Source organism: Gobio gobio (genome assembly GCF_949357685.1).
Source record: "Gobio gobio genome assembly, chromosome: 1".
In the NCBI taxonomy this organism is placed as follows: domain Eukaryota; kingdom Metazoa; phylum Chordata; class Actinopteri; order Cypriniformes; family Gobionidae; genus Gobio; species Gobio gobio.
In genome coordinates this window covers 86465758-86486123 of record NC_137097.1, presented here as the reverse complement: position 1 = coordinate 86486123, position 20366 = coordinate 86465758, and the positions used below count along the sequence as shown (strand labels likewise).

The following is a 20366-nucleotide window of genomic DNA, read 5'->3' as shown; positions in this document are numbered from 1 at the left end:
GAGCAGATCCGGCGTTCGGACACATGACCCAGAAGAGATTTGTTTACGAGCAGAGGAAGACGCGCGTATCTCAGCTGTTGAATTCTACACTGATCGTGCTTTAGGTCTCGTAGTTCTCAAAATCGGGCTAAAGTGCGCATTTCATGGATTCCCGAACGCTGGCGCTACGTCATATTCTCACGCATGCGTCGTGGAGACACACACGGAAGGCAATAACAAGTTGATTAAAGGTGTTATTTTGATTTCTTTTTGCGCACAAAAACTATTGTCGTCGCATGGTAAGATTATTGTAGAGCCACTGTGGTGATATGGACTTTGTAACAACGTTTTTAGTGCCTTTTATGGGTCTTGTGAGTGTAAATGTACTGAATGCCAATGGAGGCCAATCTGAAGCCTTTCTCAGCATCAGCTTTACACTAAAATATCTTCATTTGTGTCTGAAGATGAACGGAGGACTTACAGGTGTCAAACGACATGAGGGTGAGGAATTAATGACAGAATTTGAACTGACCCTTTAATAGTAAAAATAAAACAGACTAGACAGACTAAACTTGACAAAATAACACGTGATAACATTAAGCAAAAATCTGGAACATGACTGTAAACACAAGGAGAATAAACAGGGAGTGAATAGGGCAGGTAAGGAGGGAGGACAGGTGGGGCAAATGAATCAATAATCAGACAACAACATGGGTGGGGTTAGACAATAGACATGAGAGCACATGGCACATGAGAACACTCAAAAGCCGTGTGTTCACACAAAACATGACAACATGAAAGCACGCTGCCAGTGAAAAACACAAACCACGTGCTACACAGAACACAACACACACACGGACAAAAGAGTGTACGGCTCGAGCGAACTTGTGTGCTTCCAACAAAATACAGACACACAGAGCATGAATATCCAAATCACAAAACTGAAACCAAACTAGATCCGAACAGCACATTCCCCACACAAAACCACTCACGTGGACAGAAGAGCGCATGACTTGAGCACGCTCCAAACCGCACGCTCACACAAAAACAAGACAATACAGTAGCATCAGGGCTCTGTCACAAAACCAAGAGTAAACTAGACCGAAGTGACAGAACCCTGAGAGATGATGTGTGACGGTGATCATGTGATCATGTACCTTGTGTAGGAGCTGCTGATGTAGTTGGGCTTGATTTCTTCTGAGAGTTTGAGCTGCTGACTGGAATCAGTGTTGATGAATCGACTGCAGAAGATGAATGTTCAGACGCATCATCTGTAGGACATTAACATCATATTTTACAGTAGTAATAGTTGTTTCTCACCTGAATACTGGACAGTGTATGTGACTGAGGTCTTGAGTTTATTTCTCTGAGTAACTTCACATCTCCACTCTCTGTTGTGATCTTCATTCAGGAGTGTTGTAGTCAGAGAGATGATACAGGGATCTGGAGCTGATATCTGATATCTGGAGTCTGTCTGAAGATCAACACCAGCCTGATTCACCCACAACAGATTCACATCCTCATAATAGACCAAATCATCACAGGAGGATCCATCATATACATACAACTGACAGGAGAGAGTCACAGAGCGGCCTGGACTGATCTCAGTCTGTGATGATGATGATGATGATGATGATGATGATGATGATGATGATGATGATGATGATGATGGAGACACTGAAACACAACACAAGACACACAAATCACAGACTTTTAAATAATCATCTGAGAGATTAAAGGGAGAATCTGCCCTTTTTAAATTGACCCCATAATCATAAACTCACCATGAAGAACATGCAGATAAACACGTGCATCAGGTCCTTGTAGTCCATTCACATATTGTCTGCAGATGTAAGATCCACGATCTTCTATTGTGACGTTGTTGATGTTCAGAGAGCAGTCAGACCCCAGACTCAGACTCTCATGTCTCTCTGTGTCTTTCTTCTTCATCCCTCCAGCAATCAGTTCAACTGCTGCTGAATGTTTGTTATAGTTCCATGTAGTTGATTTGCAGTCAGAAAGAGCATTATTACAGGGCAGACGGACATTTTCACCAGAACTGATGAACACATCATCCTCTCCACTGGAACCTGAAACACAGAACATGTGAGTGATCATTATATTAATCAATGAAAACATAAAACATACCAGTATAAAAAGCAGAGGATTGAAATAATGCAGTGTTTTCTCCTCACTTGCTTCACAGCTCTCGTATTAATATCTAGCATTTAATGATATTCAGAACAGAAGAAGAATGAAAGAGTATCTCTAAACAAGCCCAAACTAACTAATTTAAAGCGCCGTTGGGCTCATGTTGCCTAACTCTCTCATTCGGCACAAATCCAAATGTTTCCATATTTCTTGATGTATTTGGATATTAAACTATTATTTATTATGTAAACTTCATGTCTGTTACAGTATGGACAGAAAATCCTCCTCTTCACGCTCTAAAATGAGCTTGACCACACCACAGTGGAGCGGCTCATGCTGAACACATTCATATTAATACTGAAATATTAATCTGAGCAGTGTCACTTTCATATGTTTGCTGGACTGTAGTTGATTTTGATAATGAGATGCCGGCGCGATTAAACAGAGGAAACAGAAAATACTCTGTCATTGAGGTCATACAGGTAAGAGTTAGACATTATTAGAAACAGCTTACTTCTATTTCTGTTACACTCACAATAAAACAGAACATTGTGCTTTTGTAAAATAAAGAAAACGAATAAAGATGGGCAAGTGTGCGCGAGTACTGGAATGTGAAGGCGGCGATCGATCATGAAAACCTGATGTAAACTGTAATATGAACTGTAATATGTGTATATATCTGATTAATCTCATATAGGATGTGTTCGTTGAGTTTATGGTCATTTTGTTTTTAGATGTTTCATAATCTAGCACAGTTTTCTCTTTCGTTTTGTTAATCTGTTAATTAATCGAAGTCAAATATGTTTATGTATTTATTCCTTATATATTGTAACAGTGTAAAACGTTACTTGGTTTTGTATATTGTTTTTTTTGTTAATGATGCATCTGGGACATGTTACCACTAGCAGCCGCTTGAGGGCGCTAGAGGTAATTGATTACCGGATATAAGCCACGATCATAGACGAGCAAGTCAGATGGAGAGTGGGTGAGTGTGGTGACGGAGTGTGGAGTGTGGTTGGGAGTGTGGAGTGTGGTTGGGAGTGTGGTGTGTGGCGCTCGCGAAGTTTGTTGGTGTTCACTCTATGGGCGCTGTTTAAATCTTCTATTTGGGAGATAAACAGAACTTGGATTACGAGTGGAGTGTGGGAGAGGAGTGTGAGTGTGGGAGCTCTTCTGGGCTGTCACCTAATGAAGAGAAGACAAGGAACTTTATTGGAAGAAATGGGGAAACGTGACAAAGGAGTGAAAACGATGTCGGGTAGACAAAGCTGTGCTGGAAATGGGCCAGAATGTGCTAACTCGGATGACACTGAGAGTGAAGATCATATGGAGTTTAGTCAGGAGAGAGATAGAATAAGAGAGAAACGGGGTGGTGAAAGTGGAAAAGAGGGGTCAAAGAAATTCAAAGGGATGATGACTAAAGTGGATGGAAAGGATGATAATCTGAAGATAGATGATGAGTGTAAAGTAATACTTAGATTTGAGGAAGAAAATGGAGTGCTGGGTATGAATCCAGTGAAGTTGACTACGATATTAAAAAACCAAGTGGGAGATGTCAAAATGGCCAAAGTTTTGAGGGATGGAAACCTTTTAATAATATGCAAAAATGAAGATCAAAGAGAAAGGGCCTGTAGAATGAAGGAGATAGGAAGGTTTAAAGTAAGTAACGTTAGTCGCGTGGAGAAGAGAAACATGTGGAATAGGGGGGTGATTTGGGGGATCCCGGTTGATGTAAATGTGGATGAAATAAAAGCAAACTTAAAAGGAGGGAAAGTGAAAGATGCCCGAAGATTGACCAGCTTTAAGAATGGGATGAGACAAGGAAGTGAAAGTGTGTTGTTGGAATTTGAGGATGAAATGCTTCCTAACCGAGTATCCCTAGGATATATGATGTATAATGTGAGAGAATACGTTCCTAAACCGTTGAGGTGTTTTAAATGCCAGAGGTTTGGTCACACAGCCATGAATTGCAAAGGGAAAAGAAGGTGTGCTAGATGTGGTGAGGACCATGATTATGAGAAATGTAGAAGGGATGTGCAACCGAAATGCTGTAACTGTGGAGGAAATCACAGTGTGGCATATGGGGGATGTGAGGTAATGAAAAGGCAGGTTGAGATTCAGCAGGTCAGAGTGAAAAATAAAATATCATATGCAGAGGCCGTTGGGCTGGTGAATCACAGGGAGGAAAAAGTAGTAAATGAGGCAAGTGAGAATCTGAAAAATGATCAGCATGAACAGATAAAAGGGGGTAAAGTTCTGGTTGATTTAAGGAAATTAGTCATCTTTATAGCAGGGGTCATCAATGCTACCACTGAGGCAAAGTCAAAAACAGAAAGGATACAAATAATAGTAAAGGCAGCAGTGAACCATCTTAGCCTGAATGATTTGTCCTGGGAAGAGGTGAGGAATGAGCTAAGTGCTCAGGCCAGTCAGGAAGCTTCATTTGTTGGCTGATATTATGGTTCTTATTCTTCAATGGAATGCAAGAAGCTTGGTGGCAAATGGGCAGGAATTTAAGTATTTTATCAGTTCGTTACCAACTACTCCTGATGTAATCTGTATACAAGAAACATGGTTATCACAGAAATTAGATTTTAGTATATATAATTATGTTAGTGTAAGGAATGATAGGGAAGATGGTGTAGGGGGTGGGTGTGCTACATTTATCAAGAAGAATATTACATATCAAGTTATATCAAAAGGAAGGGAGGAAGAGTATATTATTGTTAAAATATGGACTAAGCAAGAAAAGTTTTCTGTGGTAAATTATTATAATCCATGTAGAAGATTAGATGGTAATAAATTAAATCAGATTGTTGAACTAGCAAGTGACCGCATTGTTTTATGTGGAGATTTTAATGCCCATAGTTCATTATGGGGAGGGGGGAAAACTGATTTAAATGGTCTAATAATAGAACAGTTGTTGGATGAGTTTGATCTGGTATGCATTAATGATGGGAGAAGCACAAGAATAGATGTTCACACAGGTAAAAGTTCAGCACTTGATTTAACACTAGTGGCAAAGGAGGTGGCAGGTATTTGTGAGTGGGAGTTATGGGAGGACTCTACTATGGGTAGTGATCATTTTCCTGTTTTATGTAAGGTAGGTGTGAGAAAGGATGAGAGGGAAGAAGGAAGAGAGGATAAATGGATATTAAATAAGGCTATGTGGGGTAAATTTGAATATCTATGTGAGGAGGCGAGTAGTGAAATTGATTTAAGCCAGGATATAGATGAAATTGATGAAAATTTAAAGACGTACTGATTAGAGTGGCTAACGTATGTATTCCAAAAAGCAAAGGAAAAATGAATAGGAAACCAGTCCCATGGTGGACGGAAGAGTGTGGGAAAAGCATTAAAGTAAGAAATAAGGCATTTAAAATGCTGAAGAGTAATCTTAACTTTCAAAGATTAATAGAATACAAAAAGGCCCAAGCTCAAGTTAGGAAAGTAGTAAAGAAGGCAAAAAGAGACAGTTGGAGAGAATATTGTAATAAAATAGGTAGAACGACTCCATTAGGAAATGTGTGGGGAATGATAAGGAAAATGAGGGGAATTAGAAAGGACTGGCAGTTTCCAGTTTTAAAAGCAGGAGAAACCATAGCAGTAACAAATAGGGAAAAAGCTGATATCATAGCTAAGGCCTTGGTTGAAATTCATAGTTCTAATAATCTGTCAGAGGTTGGGAAAAGAGGAAGAGAAGTGACTAGAGATGCATACCCAGAGGCACTAATAAGAAAGGAAAGTACAGAAGATGCTATGGATTCCCCTTTTACATTAAGTGAAATGAAACGGGCAATAGATAAAGCTAAGGTAACTGCTCCAGGAAAGGATCAGATTAGTTATAGTATGTTGAAACAGTTTGGAATTTTAATGCAAATGAAACTTTTAGGTATATATAATAAGAGCTGGGAAGAAGGGAGATTACCAATAAGTTGGAAAGAGGCTATTATTATACCTATAGCAAAACCAGGTAAGGATTCAACGAATCCAGCAAACTACAGGCCCATTGCCCTTACGTCGCATGTTGGGAAAATTATGGAACGGATGATAGTAGAAAGAATGACATTTTATACAGAAAGTAAATATCTTTTATCCCCTTATCAGAGTGGGTTTAGGAAAGGACGGGGAACAATGGACCCTGTGGTTTGCTTGGAAACAGAAATTAGAAAAGCTATGATAAATAAGGAATCGGTTATGGCAGTTTTCTTGGATGTGGAAAAAGCTTATGATATGGTATGGAAAGAGGGGCTATTGATTAAATTAGATAAAATGGGTATTAAGGGAAGAGGTTTTAATTGGATCAAAAGTTTTTTATCTGAAAGGTATATTCAGGTTAAAATTGGTGCTTCAGTGTCTAATAAATTCAAAGTGGATAATGGGACCCCGCAAGGTAGTGTGATAAGCCCATTACTTTTTTCTATTATGATTAATGATGTTTTTAGTAAAATAAGGTATGATATTGGGAAGTCATTATTTGCTGATGACGCTGCCCTTTGGAAAAATGGTAAGAGCTTATTGTTAGTTCAAGAGAAGATACAGGAAGCTGTAGGTTTAATTGAAGAATGGTCTTATACATGGGGTTTTAAATTCTCAGTGGAAAAGACAAAGATGATGGTTTTTACTCAAAAGAGGGATAGGGTGGCTAAGGTGTTATTGTATGGGAATCAAATTGAGCAGGTAAATTACTTTCGGTTTTTAGGGGTAACATTTGACTCTAAACTAACTTGGACAGAGCAGGTAAGGATAGTAGAGGAAAAGTGTAAGAAGATTTTAAATATAATGAGGTGCTTAACTGGGATAGAGTGGGGTTCTAGTAAAGGAGCCTTAAGAGGGATATATGTGGCTTTAGTAAGACCAGTGATGGAATATGGAAGTATAGTGTTTAGAACGGCATCGAAAACATCATTAAAGAGACTGGAAATTATACAAAATCAAGCACTACGAATTTGTTGTGGAGCCATAAGGTCCTCTCCGGCTTGTGCATTGCAAGTTGAGGTGGGCGAGCTTCCATTAAGTTTAAGATTTGAGCAACTGATGATGAACTATTGGACTAATTTAAAAGGTCATAATGAAAGATGGCATCCTACAGTTAAGTGTCTTATCCCTTGTTGGGAAAGTGGGAAGGCTAAGATAGAATGTTTTGCTTGGGCATCTAGTAAAATAGCAAGTGAAATGAAATTGCAGGAGAATAAGTTCAGTCCTAATGTTCCTTTTTCAAGTACGCCGCCTTGGTTGTTTTCGCCACTAATCATAGACTTCTATATTCAAGGAGAAATAAAAAGACTTAATGGGAAAGGAAACTGGGTAGAAAAAGTGGAGGACAGAATAAGGTCTATATATAATTCATTTATAGCTGCCTTTACGGATGGTTCAAAAGATCCTAAGAGTGGTGTTACAGGTTTTGCATTCACTATTCCAGAATTAAAGATAAATGTTAAGGAAAGAACCTCTGATCATTTGACAGTAGTTACTGTGGAAATGTTAGCTATTTTAAGGGTATTACAGGGGGTAGAGGAAAACAAAATTACCAAGGTTCTAATTTGCTCGGATAGTTTATCATCATTATTGTCTCTTCAGTCGTTATCATCTAATAGTAGACTTGATATTGTGTACGAAATCTATGAGACTGTATATAGACTGCAACATATTAATGCAGCGGTCAGATTTTTGTGGATTCCGGCTCATAGGGGGATTGAGGGAAATGAGACAGCAGATATGTTGGCTAAGCAAGCTTTGAAACTCGACAGAATTACAAAAGTGGCACTAAGTAAAGCTGAAGTCAAAGTAAAAATAAAGGAAAATATTATGAAGACATGGCAGAGACAATGGGATGAAGGGAAGAAAGGGCGACATCTATACAATATTGTGCAAGAAGTAGGGAAAAGGAAATCTATAGATCGATGTAGTAGAGAAAGTAGCATTATTTCGAGGTTGAGATTAGGACATACTGGATTAAATAAAACTATGTATTTATTGAAAAAGCACCCTTCAGGTTTGTGTGATTGTGGAAGGGGAGAGGAATCAGCTGAACATGTGATTAGTGAATGTGTTAAATATGAAAATCAAAGGATAAAATTAAAAGAGGAATTACTGAAATTTGGGGAAAATGTGTTGAACCTTAAAAATCTTTTTAAAATTGGAGAGCAGATAATGGGAGCTTTGTTGAACTTTTTGAAAGAAACTGGTTTAATGAAAAGGATTTAATTGATTGTTGAAGTTAGTGTAAAGGTAGAAAGAAGGTAAAGTGTTTATTTTATTTATTTATTTTTTTTTTGTCTTTTGTGATGGTTACATTTCTGGCCCACACTCCAGCACAGTAGGTGGCGGATATGCACCTTAAAGTCGGTTGCCACCCGCCAATAAAAAGAAAGAAGAAGAAGAAGAGCAAGTCAGATTGTTTGGTAGAGGGAAACCTCATGGTTGAGCTCATGGCTGGCTACCTTCTTTCTCACAAGTTCTGTTTGAGAACTGTTTAAGTTTACGCTCAAACGTGAGTATATGCTGACTTTCAAATGTGTGATTGATGACTTCCAAATGTGATATATGGTTTATTTGAAATTCCAAAGGCTGATGTGCACTATTTGTTTTCTTTTATAGAAGGACTTTTTTTTTAACCGTTTTTGGACCTTTGTGGACTCTTTGGACATTTGATTCCTTTATTGTTCCATGCTGCACGTGTTCTCCTCATTTGAGCACTATTTACCACACGATCTTCTATAAGCAACCTTGGGTTGTTGCTACAGATCTACAGTGCTGCTTATCTCCATTCCATTCTCACTGGTCTCACTGGATTATAACATTGCATCGTTATCAAATAACCACTTGGATCTTGATTGTCTCATCATCATCCTCATCATCTGATTCATCTAACATTGAACTATCATGATAAGTTTCATTTATTATTGACTTTCCTTAAATGCTCATAAAAATGCTCAGTTATTTATGTTGAATATCTATCGTGCACTTGGGAATAAAAACACAAAGAGAAACGTATTTGTTTGGTGAAGTGGTTTTATTAGTAGTACTAGTCGAATTCTGTTGAACCCCTCAGTTTGTATCATCTTACATTAAGGGAGGTGTTACAATATATAGACTATGATTTTCTCTGTATGATCATTGAAATGAACTGATGACATCAGCGTTTTCTCCAGAATGGCTATACAGCTGAATAAAATTATGCTGCATTATTTTCCTGTTTAACACTGTAAAGCTGCTTTGAAACAATCTACATTGTTAAAAGCGCTATATAAATAAAGTTGACTTGACTTGACTTGACTTACAGACCTGTCTCTCTGCTACCATTCATAGCGAAAACTCTTGGACGAGTTGTTTTCAATCAGGTTTCATCCTTCCTCTCACAGAATAATCAGTTGGACATCAACCAATCAGGTTTCAAAAGCGGCCACTCCACAGAGACTGCATTACTGTCGGTCACTGAAGCCCTGCGGATAGCTAAAGCTGACTCCAAATCATCGGTCCTTGTCCTCCTCGATCTATCTGTTGCCTTTGACACGGTCAATCATCAAATTCTTCTGTCCACCCTCTCATCACTGGGCATCACAGGGATTCCACTCCACTGGTTTGAGTCCTACATCACAGGTAGGTCTTTCAAGGTTGCCTGGAGAGAGGAGGTATCCAAAGCACATCAGCTGACCACAGGGGTTCCTCAGGGCTCAGTGCTTGGACCTCTCCTCTTCTCCATCTACACTACATCATTGGGACCCATCATACAGGCACATGGCCTCTCATACCACTGCTTTTGACTACTGCAATGCGCTTCTGGCTGGACTTCCATCATGTGCGATCAAAACGCTCCAAATGATCCAGAATAGAGCAGCACGTCTTATCTTCAACGAACCCAAAAGGGCCCACGTCACACCACTCTTCATCTCTCTGCACTGCCTACCACTCGCTGCTCGCATCAAGTTCAAGGCGCTTACGCTCGCTTACAGATCCACCACACGCTCAGCTCCTGCATACTTTGACTCGCTCCTACAAGTCTACACCCCCACCAGAAGCCTTCGCTCAGCTAAGGAGCAACGGCTTGTGGTACCATCACAGAGAGGCAGAAAATCCCTATCCAGAACATTCACATTCACCGTTTCCTGCTGGTGGAACGATCTTCCCACCTCCATCCGCATTGCAGAATCACTGACAGCATTCAAACGACAGCTGAAAACTCATCTCTTCCGCGAGCACTTAACCTTATCTTAAAAAAAAAACCTTTCCCTTTCCTTATTTTCCTTCTATTTTCCTCTACTTTTTCCCTGCCCTAGTGTGTGATGCTCTGTGCGATGTCCAAAACTTAGTACTTCAGGGACTTTCTGTGTTTCGCTGCCTCCTCATGATGGATCGCTTCCTGTACTCCTCGCTTTGGATAAAAGTGTCTGCTAAATGCATAAATGTAAATGTAACCCCTGAGCCACTGCCACCCAGAACTGTTGTTACTGTTGAGCACTCATTTTCAAAACTGAAGCTAATAAAAAATTTTTTGCAGTGCACTATGTCGCAAAAATACGGTGACGCATTAATGACACATATCATATTTTTCCACTCTATGTCATATAATAACTACATATTATGTCGTTTTGATGACATCTTTTCTCGTAATAACGAGATGTTAGTGATGAAGATATTTTCTCCTGGACATGTCGTATAGTGATGTGTACGAAATATGCCTTTGTGTGCATATTTATTTAGAACGTTTAGTTAATTACCGTTCCCCTGTCGGGTTTTAGTCACTGCGTATAGGGAGAGAAGGGGCTAAATGTTTGAATTTGCATGGTGGTAGATCAAAGGTTTTTTTTTTCCGTTATTTTGGCTTGGAATTTCGTTTGTTGGAATTTAGAAATTTAGCTAAATTTAGAAATGCTTTTGAAATTAAAAACTTTGCATTTAATAAACAAAATACCTTTTTAAAATAAAGACAGCGTTTGGAGTGAATGCAAAATATCTGTTCACTGAGACCACGACCTTTGTTGTTATTGTGAGTGTACACAAATAAAAGTAGACCGTTTATAGTTTATAATTATGCCTTGCACTTATCTGTCTGGCTAAAAATGACAGAGTATTGTGAGTTGTTTCCGCTGTCATAAAGGGAAAAAAGCGCTGGCGCTTTTGTCGGACAGAGGGTTAAAGAAAACGTACCTTATATTAAGTTTCATAGTTAGGTTATGTTTAAATATTAGCCTATGATATAATTTTTTTTAATTTCATATGCTGATTATGAAAAGTGAGCAATATGAGTAAGATGAGTAAGCTACATTATAAGATGCGCAATATGTCTGGAGACATGAGTGGTGTCAGACATGATTTTGACCATTGAGTATTGTTTTGTAGAAAGTCTCTCTTTAAAGTGAATTTCGTTTTGTATAAATTGTATTTTTGATCTACTGTATGTTTCATCAAGTAATTGCTTATATATTTAATAAATAAGAAGCAAACCAAGATTGCCGGGAATGTATTGACTTGCGTAATGAACCCACTGGCCTGTTTCCGCAGCCTTTGAGTAAGGCTACAGCGTCTTTCTGTTTTTAATAAATTTCTTGAATATATGTCTTAATTACAGTAGGCCTATAGTTATGATATTTGTGGCTGCACCGGGGTTGTAAAATTCCATCCATTAGCCCAAAAACCGAAAACTAATGACGTGGTCAAAAGGAATTCTGCGTGTAAGCCTTTTCAGCCTTTAGGTGAAGTTCTTTTAATTTATTGATATCTCATTTTAAATCTGACTCCATTAATAATTGTATCTGACTCCAATTCTATCTGACTCCATAAAGTGTGTTACATTTAGAGTTTATCAGCTGATTTGAAGATTAGTTGCGATTTAATTTAGATCAATGATTTTTCATAGTATCACTTATTTTCAAATATTAATATCCTCCATGGGACACGGAATCTCAAATAGGCTAAGTGTCCGGATTTTCACTTGCTCTAACGGTCACAGATTAGTCAGTTCTGATATTACAGAGGATTGCAGGGTGAACTATCTTACCTCTAAGTGAGTCACACATGTGCACTCATAATAAAACATGTAATTTTAGTGATAGTCACGAAAACTGCAACTTATAATAACAGTGGCAGGTCAGAAATCAGGTTTTCCCTCATGCATGGCTCAATGCTCCCGCTATGGAGTTCCCAGTATGGCCTGCCCTGGCAGAGAGATCTGCGGTAACTCCTACAAACCCCGCATGGACATGAATAAAATAATGATTTCAGAAAGATACAGAATAAATCAAGATTAACATTTATTTCGGCCAGACAGGAAAAGTAAATACGTAAACAAGAATCCATGGTACACAACTGATCAGCGTAAAAACATAAAACACAATTGCAAAGCAATATGAAAATAATTTAAAAGAGTCATCATGTCTGGCACATCTACATGCAGTTTGCACGGGGGGTCTGATTACAGAATATTCCCCCAGAGAGTTAGGACATCCAGCCTTAAATACTCCAACCAGAACAAAAGGGCTGTAAATATTTGCAACACCCCCACCTGGTTTTGGGGGAGTGGATCAGATATCTTTGAAGAGACTACTCAAAGGAGAACTGAATTCTCATTAGTTTTCCAATCTTTCTAATACTACCAGTGACTGCAGTGAAACTGAGACCATTTTACCATTCGCACTGAGACCTTTAAAAAGACATCAAACATGAAAAGGATAAAACAATACATTTACAAATAACATCATCACTGATATATCTGCATTTGGTGACTTGAAACCAGGACAAGGAGAGGGCAAAATGGGGAGGGGGGAGGAATGTTTGTCAGGGTGTTGTCACAGTTTCTGTGAGATCTTTTCCTCAAGATTAGTGCCTTTTATTGTTCAATTGCTGAGGTATGTATCTCAGCTTTTGTCTTAGCACCAAAACCGACTCTTACAGACGGCCCCTGGCCCATTGGGACAAATTCAGATTAGTTCCCAAGGGGACATACTTGGACATTCCTTGTTTCCATATTTTGGATGTAATTTCGGAAGTGTTCTTAGTGCTGATCCTGGAGTTAACAACACAAATCAATGGGTGCCGGATTCAAGCAGTCACCTGAAATAACAACATTAAGACAGGCTGAACATGAAGATGAAAACAATGCTGAAATACACCTCAGCGGCACAGTTCCTTTAGGTGTAGGCGTACTGTGCTGATTGGATGCTGAAGCACTTAGGCAGGATATCTGTTATCCCGTTGGTCAGGTTTGTTTCCACCTGCCGATGATTGTGAGGGTTTTCAGTCTGTAGAATGACTTGTTGTCCCAAGTCAGTTGTGTTAGCCAGCATGAGCAGAAAGTGTCAGTGGAAAGTGTCTTTACACTTTGAGGAAACATCTGTGTCCTCCCCAGGATTCTTATCAATAGCTGACCCTTAGAGAAATCCTCGGTCACCTTCAAGCAGAAGGTTTGGTTTGCCGGGCAGGTCAGATCTCCATGGGTGAAGGAATCATCGTGTGCTAGACACCTGAACAAATTCTGAATAACCATGCAATAATTGAACACTGATGACTTTGTGGTTATTGTGAGATGGAAAAAGAGAGTGGTTGGATAATCACAAGAACATCAAAATAACAACACATGATAAACTCCTGTCAGAAGTGCGAGTGGTAAAAACGGTCTCATTTCTCAGTGTCATATATTTAGTGAGCAAGTCTCATTTGATCGCCAGATTCTTCAATACCACTAGTGATATTGAAGTGGAATTTAAACACGGTCTGGATGAATTGAAGGAAGGGTATCAAAACCGTCAATAGAACAGTAGGTTTACCAGCAGTATGCATAATTAAAATATATCACATAATTAAACATGGAAATACACAATTGAATAATTGCCATTATAAAATTGTTTGTATCAGTTGTTTTGAATGCAAATCATTATTGAATTCTTATGTTTCAATCAGATTACTTAGAGAATGAGATTTACAGAAAAAGAGATTTAAAATCTTTAGTTAAACTTTGGCACTCATCTTCTGCGCATTTGATGTACAGGCGGAGTCACACTCAATGATGCAGGTCTGACTGAGAATTGTTTACTTAATTTATAGAAATGCCTGCATCCCAGATCTAAGTCTTTAGATATATTTTATTGTCATTAGTCATATGTTGGAAACTAGGGGCCCTTCCAGTTTTCAACAATGCTAAGGACTGGACATATTAAACAATTTGTCCATCAGTTTACTGATCAATTAATTGTCCATTAATTAATTTGTGACAAAGCCATGCACATGTTTTATGCATCTTGCAGTGTTTACATACAGGAAGTTGACATGGCTGTAAGCCGTAAAATTATTCAAACCAAATAAAAGGTAATTATGAAAATAAAATTGTTCAAACCAAATAAAAAGGGAATTATGAAAAATAATTCATTTTGTCCTGTATGTATGAAGATTAATAGTGTATGATAAATTTACATTATGTGTATGATTTTGGCCTGGATAGTCCCATGATCTATGCCAGGAAAAATGTGTTGTGCGGTGATAGAATTAAGGATGTGTGTTGTGTATGGATGTGTATAGGAGATGGGTGGTGTCTATCCTACCATAATCTGTGTTGTATAATTTTATTCCAGTTTTTATACTGGGAAACCATTTAACTATGTGTGCTGTGAGGTGTGAATGGCTTCATGAAGTCTCTTCCCTCCCATCTCCTAGATGTTAAGTTGTGTGTGTGTGTGTCTTGACTTCAGACCCAGTGGAATCTGGATCTGAAGGGTGGCAGCCATTCACCTGAAAGGAAAACAAGCACAGAGCGAAATACAGTTTATCTTGAACCTTTACACAAATTTAATTAAGGTAGATGAGGCTATCTTATTTTTTCTTTACTGGTCTTAGCCAGATAGATTGTTGTAGATGGCTTTAACCTGTTACGGTTTTATGCCATTATGAGAAAATTTGTTGTAGTTTACAAATACATGTATCATAATCATGATCATGTTTCTGTGAAGAAAAGGTTAGATAAACTGATTTATAATGGTCAGATCTGACTGTGTGTAAATGCAGTCAGACCAGTTGCACCTTAAGTTGCTGTTGCAGTTGTGTTTACACAATCTGCTGTATTGTGATTTTATCACACCCAGCTCCCCTGGGGCAATCTCTTTAAATGATGCTGTTTATACAAGTCAGATCTGTTGTTTAGAGCATCCGGTCACCAGGTGTTTATGGTGTCATTTGAACTCTTGACCCTTTGGATCTCTGTGATGTGTGACCCCTGTAGAGTGAATGCCTCAAGTTAACATAACACACAACTTTACATTCCCAGTAAAATGACTTCCCCAATCAGGTCCCATGTAATCTGACGCACCCAGAGAGGAATTTGCTAACACTTGCGAGTTTCTTTGCAATGGAAAACTTGTACCTCCCCTTTCTCATTGGGCTGCAGATCAATGAAATGTAAATTATTAGGCCTTGCCTGAATTCAACCTATTCAAGTTACAACAATCAGGTTACTCATTTAACTGGGCATTGTAATTTTTCTCATTTAAATTATTGCACAAATAGAAGGTACAGAAGTTCTTTCTCTTTAGGTTTTCCTCTTCAGTTTCTTCCTTCACAATTCTGTCCTTAACCATTTATATTCTCCTTCCCATCATTTCAACACTAATAATGCTCTTGCCTCCCTACTTGCACATCCCATCTTTCTACATTCTAATCCTTCTCATACTTTCCCAACCTTCTTTCCTCTTCTAAATAATGCTGAATTATCCTGAGATTAAAACCATTTCTGGCATTTATAATATGATTTACATTATAATCATAATATAAATCATATTATATTAAAATAATATGAATTAAATAATCATTTTATTTGCTGGTCTCAAGAGGAGTCATTTGTCCATAATAATTTGTTATCATCTCACTGATCTTTAGATTGGCCCTGCAGCTGCTGCTGTGCTGGCCTGATCATTGTGTGCACAGCAACAAGACCAACTGGAGACCAGTTATAAACTTAGTTGCTGTGAACACTCAATAAACTGCAAACACTGAGAGCACAGATCAAATTATTGCTCAATTCAAAGATTTTTGTGACTACACAATATAGAATTGTGCACAATTTTCTTGTTTTAGGCTGAGAAGTTATCAATTGCATTCTTTGGAGAATCTATTTGCATATGAAAAGAAAGGTTTGACAAACACAGGTCTGATGGAGAAAGCCAAAGATTATCTTTGGTCTGTTAACCTTCTCAGTCTCTTCTGAGACACTAATAACCACACAAAAGTGCAGTGATTGCAAAGTCTGAAGTAAGACCATAGTAAAACGCTATATTTTATAAGACATTTATAATTGTGACATCAGACCTGAACCAGTTTTGTCCACCTTCACATTTTACACACAAAGGATTCCAGTGAGATCGTTTCAATGTTATTTTAGCTCACTCTATTCACAAGATTTCATTCACAAGTTAACGTGACCATTTGTTCTTTTTCTTTGTCGCGTTGTTGCAGCAAAGCAAATTAACAAATGTAACTGGACATTTTCCTCAGAATTCAAGGTTTTAATTTACAGAGCTCTCTTGAGTACAGAAATAAAATTTACTCTCTTGCTGCGTGTGCAAACAAGGAGAATTTTAAAGCAAGGGATATCATTTCTACTCTACGCTGTTGCTTTCATGTCCCTGATAAGCAATATGGTTGTCTTCTTTTCACGCCCCATCAGATTTATACAGTATTCAGTACTATACACTCCCAACATTTCTAAAGGGCAAATAAGAATGGACTTACCATAACAGCTGAAGAAAGAGAAGAAGATCAAACCTCTCGCTTGTGGCATCCCAATATTTAGCTGAAAAGACACTCGCCACCACCGGGAGATCACGTCGAGGTCACCACTGTAAATTTCCATCCATTAGCCCAAAAACCGAAAACTAATGACGTGGTCAAAAGGAATTCTGCGTGTAAGCCTTTTCAGCCTTTAGGTGAAGTTCTTTTAATTTATTGATATCTCATTTTAAATCTGACTCCATTAATAATTGTATCTGACTCCAATTCTATCTGACTCCATAAAGTGTGTTACATTTAGAGTTTATCAGCTGATTTGAAGATTAGTTGCGATTTAATTTAGATCAATGATTTTTCATAGTATCACTTATTTTCAAATATTAATATCCTCCATGGGACACGGAATCTCAAATAGGCTAAGTGTCCGGATTTTCACTTGCTCTAACGGTCACAGATTAGTCAGTTCTGATATTACAGAGGATTGCAGGGTGAACTATCTTACCTCTAAGTGAGTCACACATGTGCACTCATAATAAAACATGTAATTTTAGTGATAGTCACGAAAACTGCAACTTATAATAACAGTGGCAGTCAGAAATCAGGTTTTCCCTCATGCATGGCTCAATGCTCCCGCTATGGAGTTCCCAGTATGGCCTGCCCTGGCAGAGAGATCTGCGGTAACTCCTACAAACCCCGCATGGACATGAATAAAATAATGATTTCAGAAAGATACAGAATAAATCAAGATTAACATTTATTTCGGCCAGACAGGAAAAGTAAATACGTAAACAAGAATCCATGGTACACAACTGATCAGCGTAAAAACATAAAACACAATTGCAAAGCAATATGAAAATAATTTAAAAGAGTCATCATGTCTGGCACATCTACATGCAGTTTGCACGGGGGGTCTGACTACAGAATATTCCCCCAGAGAGTTAGGACATCCAGCCTTAAATACTCCAACCAGAACAAAAGGGCTGTAAATATTTGCAACACCCCCACCTGGTTTTGGGGGAGTGGATCAGATATCTTTGAAGAGACTACTCAAAGGAGAACTGAATTCTCATTAGTTTTCCAATCTTTCTAATACTACCAGTGACTGCAGTGAAACTGAGACCATTTTACCATTCGCACTGAGACCTTTAAAAAGACATCAAACATGAAAAGGATAAAACAATACATTTACAAATAACATCATCACTGATATATCTGCATTTGGTGACTTGAAACCAGGACAAGGAGAGGGCAAAATGGGGAGGGGGGAGGAATGTTTGTCAGGGTGTTGTCACAGTTTCTGTGAGATCTTTTCCTCAAGATTAGTGCCTTTTATTGTTCAATTGCTGAGGTATGTATCTCAGCTTTTGTCTTAGCACCAAAACCGACTCTTACAGGGTCCATCATTACTAGGTTAAAGTTACGCGGTCCCTGAACATCTATAAATATATCTTCAATGTACTTAGGGGGCGGGGTTAGGGGGGCCTATACAATTTATTTTGCATATGGGCCCGGGACGGACACGCCACTGATTTCTGTTATATGTTATCTGAAGGGAAAATGTTGCACAGTGTCCCAGAACACGGAGAGAAGCCCTGTGGCTATAAGGATTGGGTACCGAACACTTTTAAGGGCATTGACCGAATTACGTCTGTACTATTTATTTACATTTAATCAATCAGCACCAAATTTTGGTACCTGAGAAGTTGAGAACGCACCTGGTGAATAGTAAACAGCAAAAAGACTATTTAAATACGATTCCTGCGTGTCTCTGTGTAAATGAATGGCGCTGAACCACAGTTTTTTTACCTCTCTCTCTCACACACACACACACACAGAATTGCGTGTGACGGTCGGTTGTTTCTATCTCATACGAGGACATGAACGCATGTCCGTCATCTCCAGAGCCGCTCTGAGAGACAGTTCATCAGGATTTTACCATTTAATTTGAGAAAAACTACCATCATATCATAAACACAGAAACTGAAAGGTATTCACGGCAACCCGTCAAAATAAAAGTTTGGATTAACTTGACAAATATATTACTGTACAGTAGAATTTAGATGTGTCTCAGTGTAATAATAATATAACACTAATGTAATAATAATAAATTAAAACTTTATTTTAAATTTAAAAAAAAATTGTAACAGTATAGAGTTCCGAAAGCTTTGTGCACATGGCTCTACCTATCAGCTTCTAAAACCCCTGCATCTCAGGCATTTGCTGAGAGAGTTTGTTTTACTTGATACTTGATTCTTGAACTATAATACCATTTTTATTTATCCTTCATGTATGATCCTACCTTAGACATTAGCAGACAGCACAGCATATAGGCTATTTAACTAAGGACAAGGGATATGTAGCATTGCACAAGTGCTACTACTAAGAGTGCAATGTCAATACAGTCTGTTACCTATATTTAAATTTATCATAAGCTTAATTGAATTGGTCTAAATAGAGAAACATTATCATGACCATTTTTGTGTAAAGACTACATATAAAAAAGCTACCAAAAAATGAATGTTGGTAACGGCAGTTTTACTAAAAGTAATGACTTGACAAAAATGCAATGACTTTTCGTCGACTAAAACGATGAAACACAAAATAACTAAAATGTGACTAAGACTAATAAGCATTTTCCTCTGAAGACGAAGACTAAGACTAAATAAAAAATGGCTGTCAAAATTAACACTGGTGCATTCAGAAATAAAACAGAATGAACCAAACTCCATGACATGACTTGCAGCAACAGTTTAAACTCTTTACCAAACACTTGCCAGAATCAGTTTTTGAATATGTTCACATCATACAGATCTTTTATGATATCTTCTAGATAAACAGATGTGTTTACCTGAGAGAAGAGAAGAGAGAACGATCAGTCCCAGCAGACACAGATCACACTGATCTGCCATTTTCTGTTCCTGTCAGTCTTTCTGTTCTTTATATAGTCACATCTCTTCTTTTATCATCTTCAGCTCCTCCTGTGGTTGTGAACTTCCTCTGATCTGACCATCTGAGTGTTTAGACTGACTCTATGATACAGAAGCCGCTCACTGACACTATATCACAGTTCATGATGGACAAGTGTTGAATCTGACGAGGGACCATGAGACTCATGATTGCTATTTTTTTTTAAAAACATACAGCAACAAATAAACAATAAAATAAATGAACAAATAAAAGAAATGAATCATTGCCTGAGCATAAAATAATGAGTGAGCAAATAAAGATAATTTGTTTGTTGCATCTCTGCAAATCTTTATGAATAATATAATTGTAACATCTGGTGCTCTCAGGGACGAGAGAAGGCGAGATCCATGAGCAGGTGAATATATTAATAACAACAACCAAACCAGGAGAAAAGGGAGCAGAACAATGAACAACATCAGGGGGTATTCCAGAAAGCAGGTTATGTGACATATCCGGGAATGTTTGAGGGAAAGTAAGCGGATAACCTCAACTTTCAGTTCCAAAAATGGAGCAGGTTCAGTTCCAGGGTTAGTTTGTTTCAGAGGTGTTCAGTGACC

The 20366-nt window shown here is 38.2% G+C and overlaps 2 protein-coding genes across 2 annotated transcripts in view; both read right to left on the bottom strand.

Moving 5' to 3' along the window:
* The window catches only part of LOC307132212 (nuclear factor 7, brain-like), a 222040-nt gene that overhangs the window by 133587 nt on the left and 68087 nt on the right, over window positions 1–20366 (bottom strand). The window lies entirely within an intron of this gene.
* Window positions 576–19751, bottom strand: LOC307135906 (uncharacterized protein; the record flags this gene model as incomplete). Its single annotated transcript, XM_079832627.1, has 5 exons — window positions 576–598; window positions 1137–1220; window positions 1300–1656; window positions 1764–2069; window positions 19691–19751. 5 exons carry the CDS (start codon window positions 19749–19751, stop codon window positions 576–578), a joined length of 831 nt encoding a protein of 276 aa, XP_079688753.1.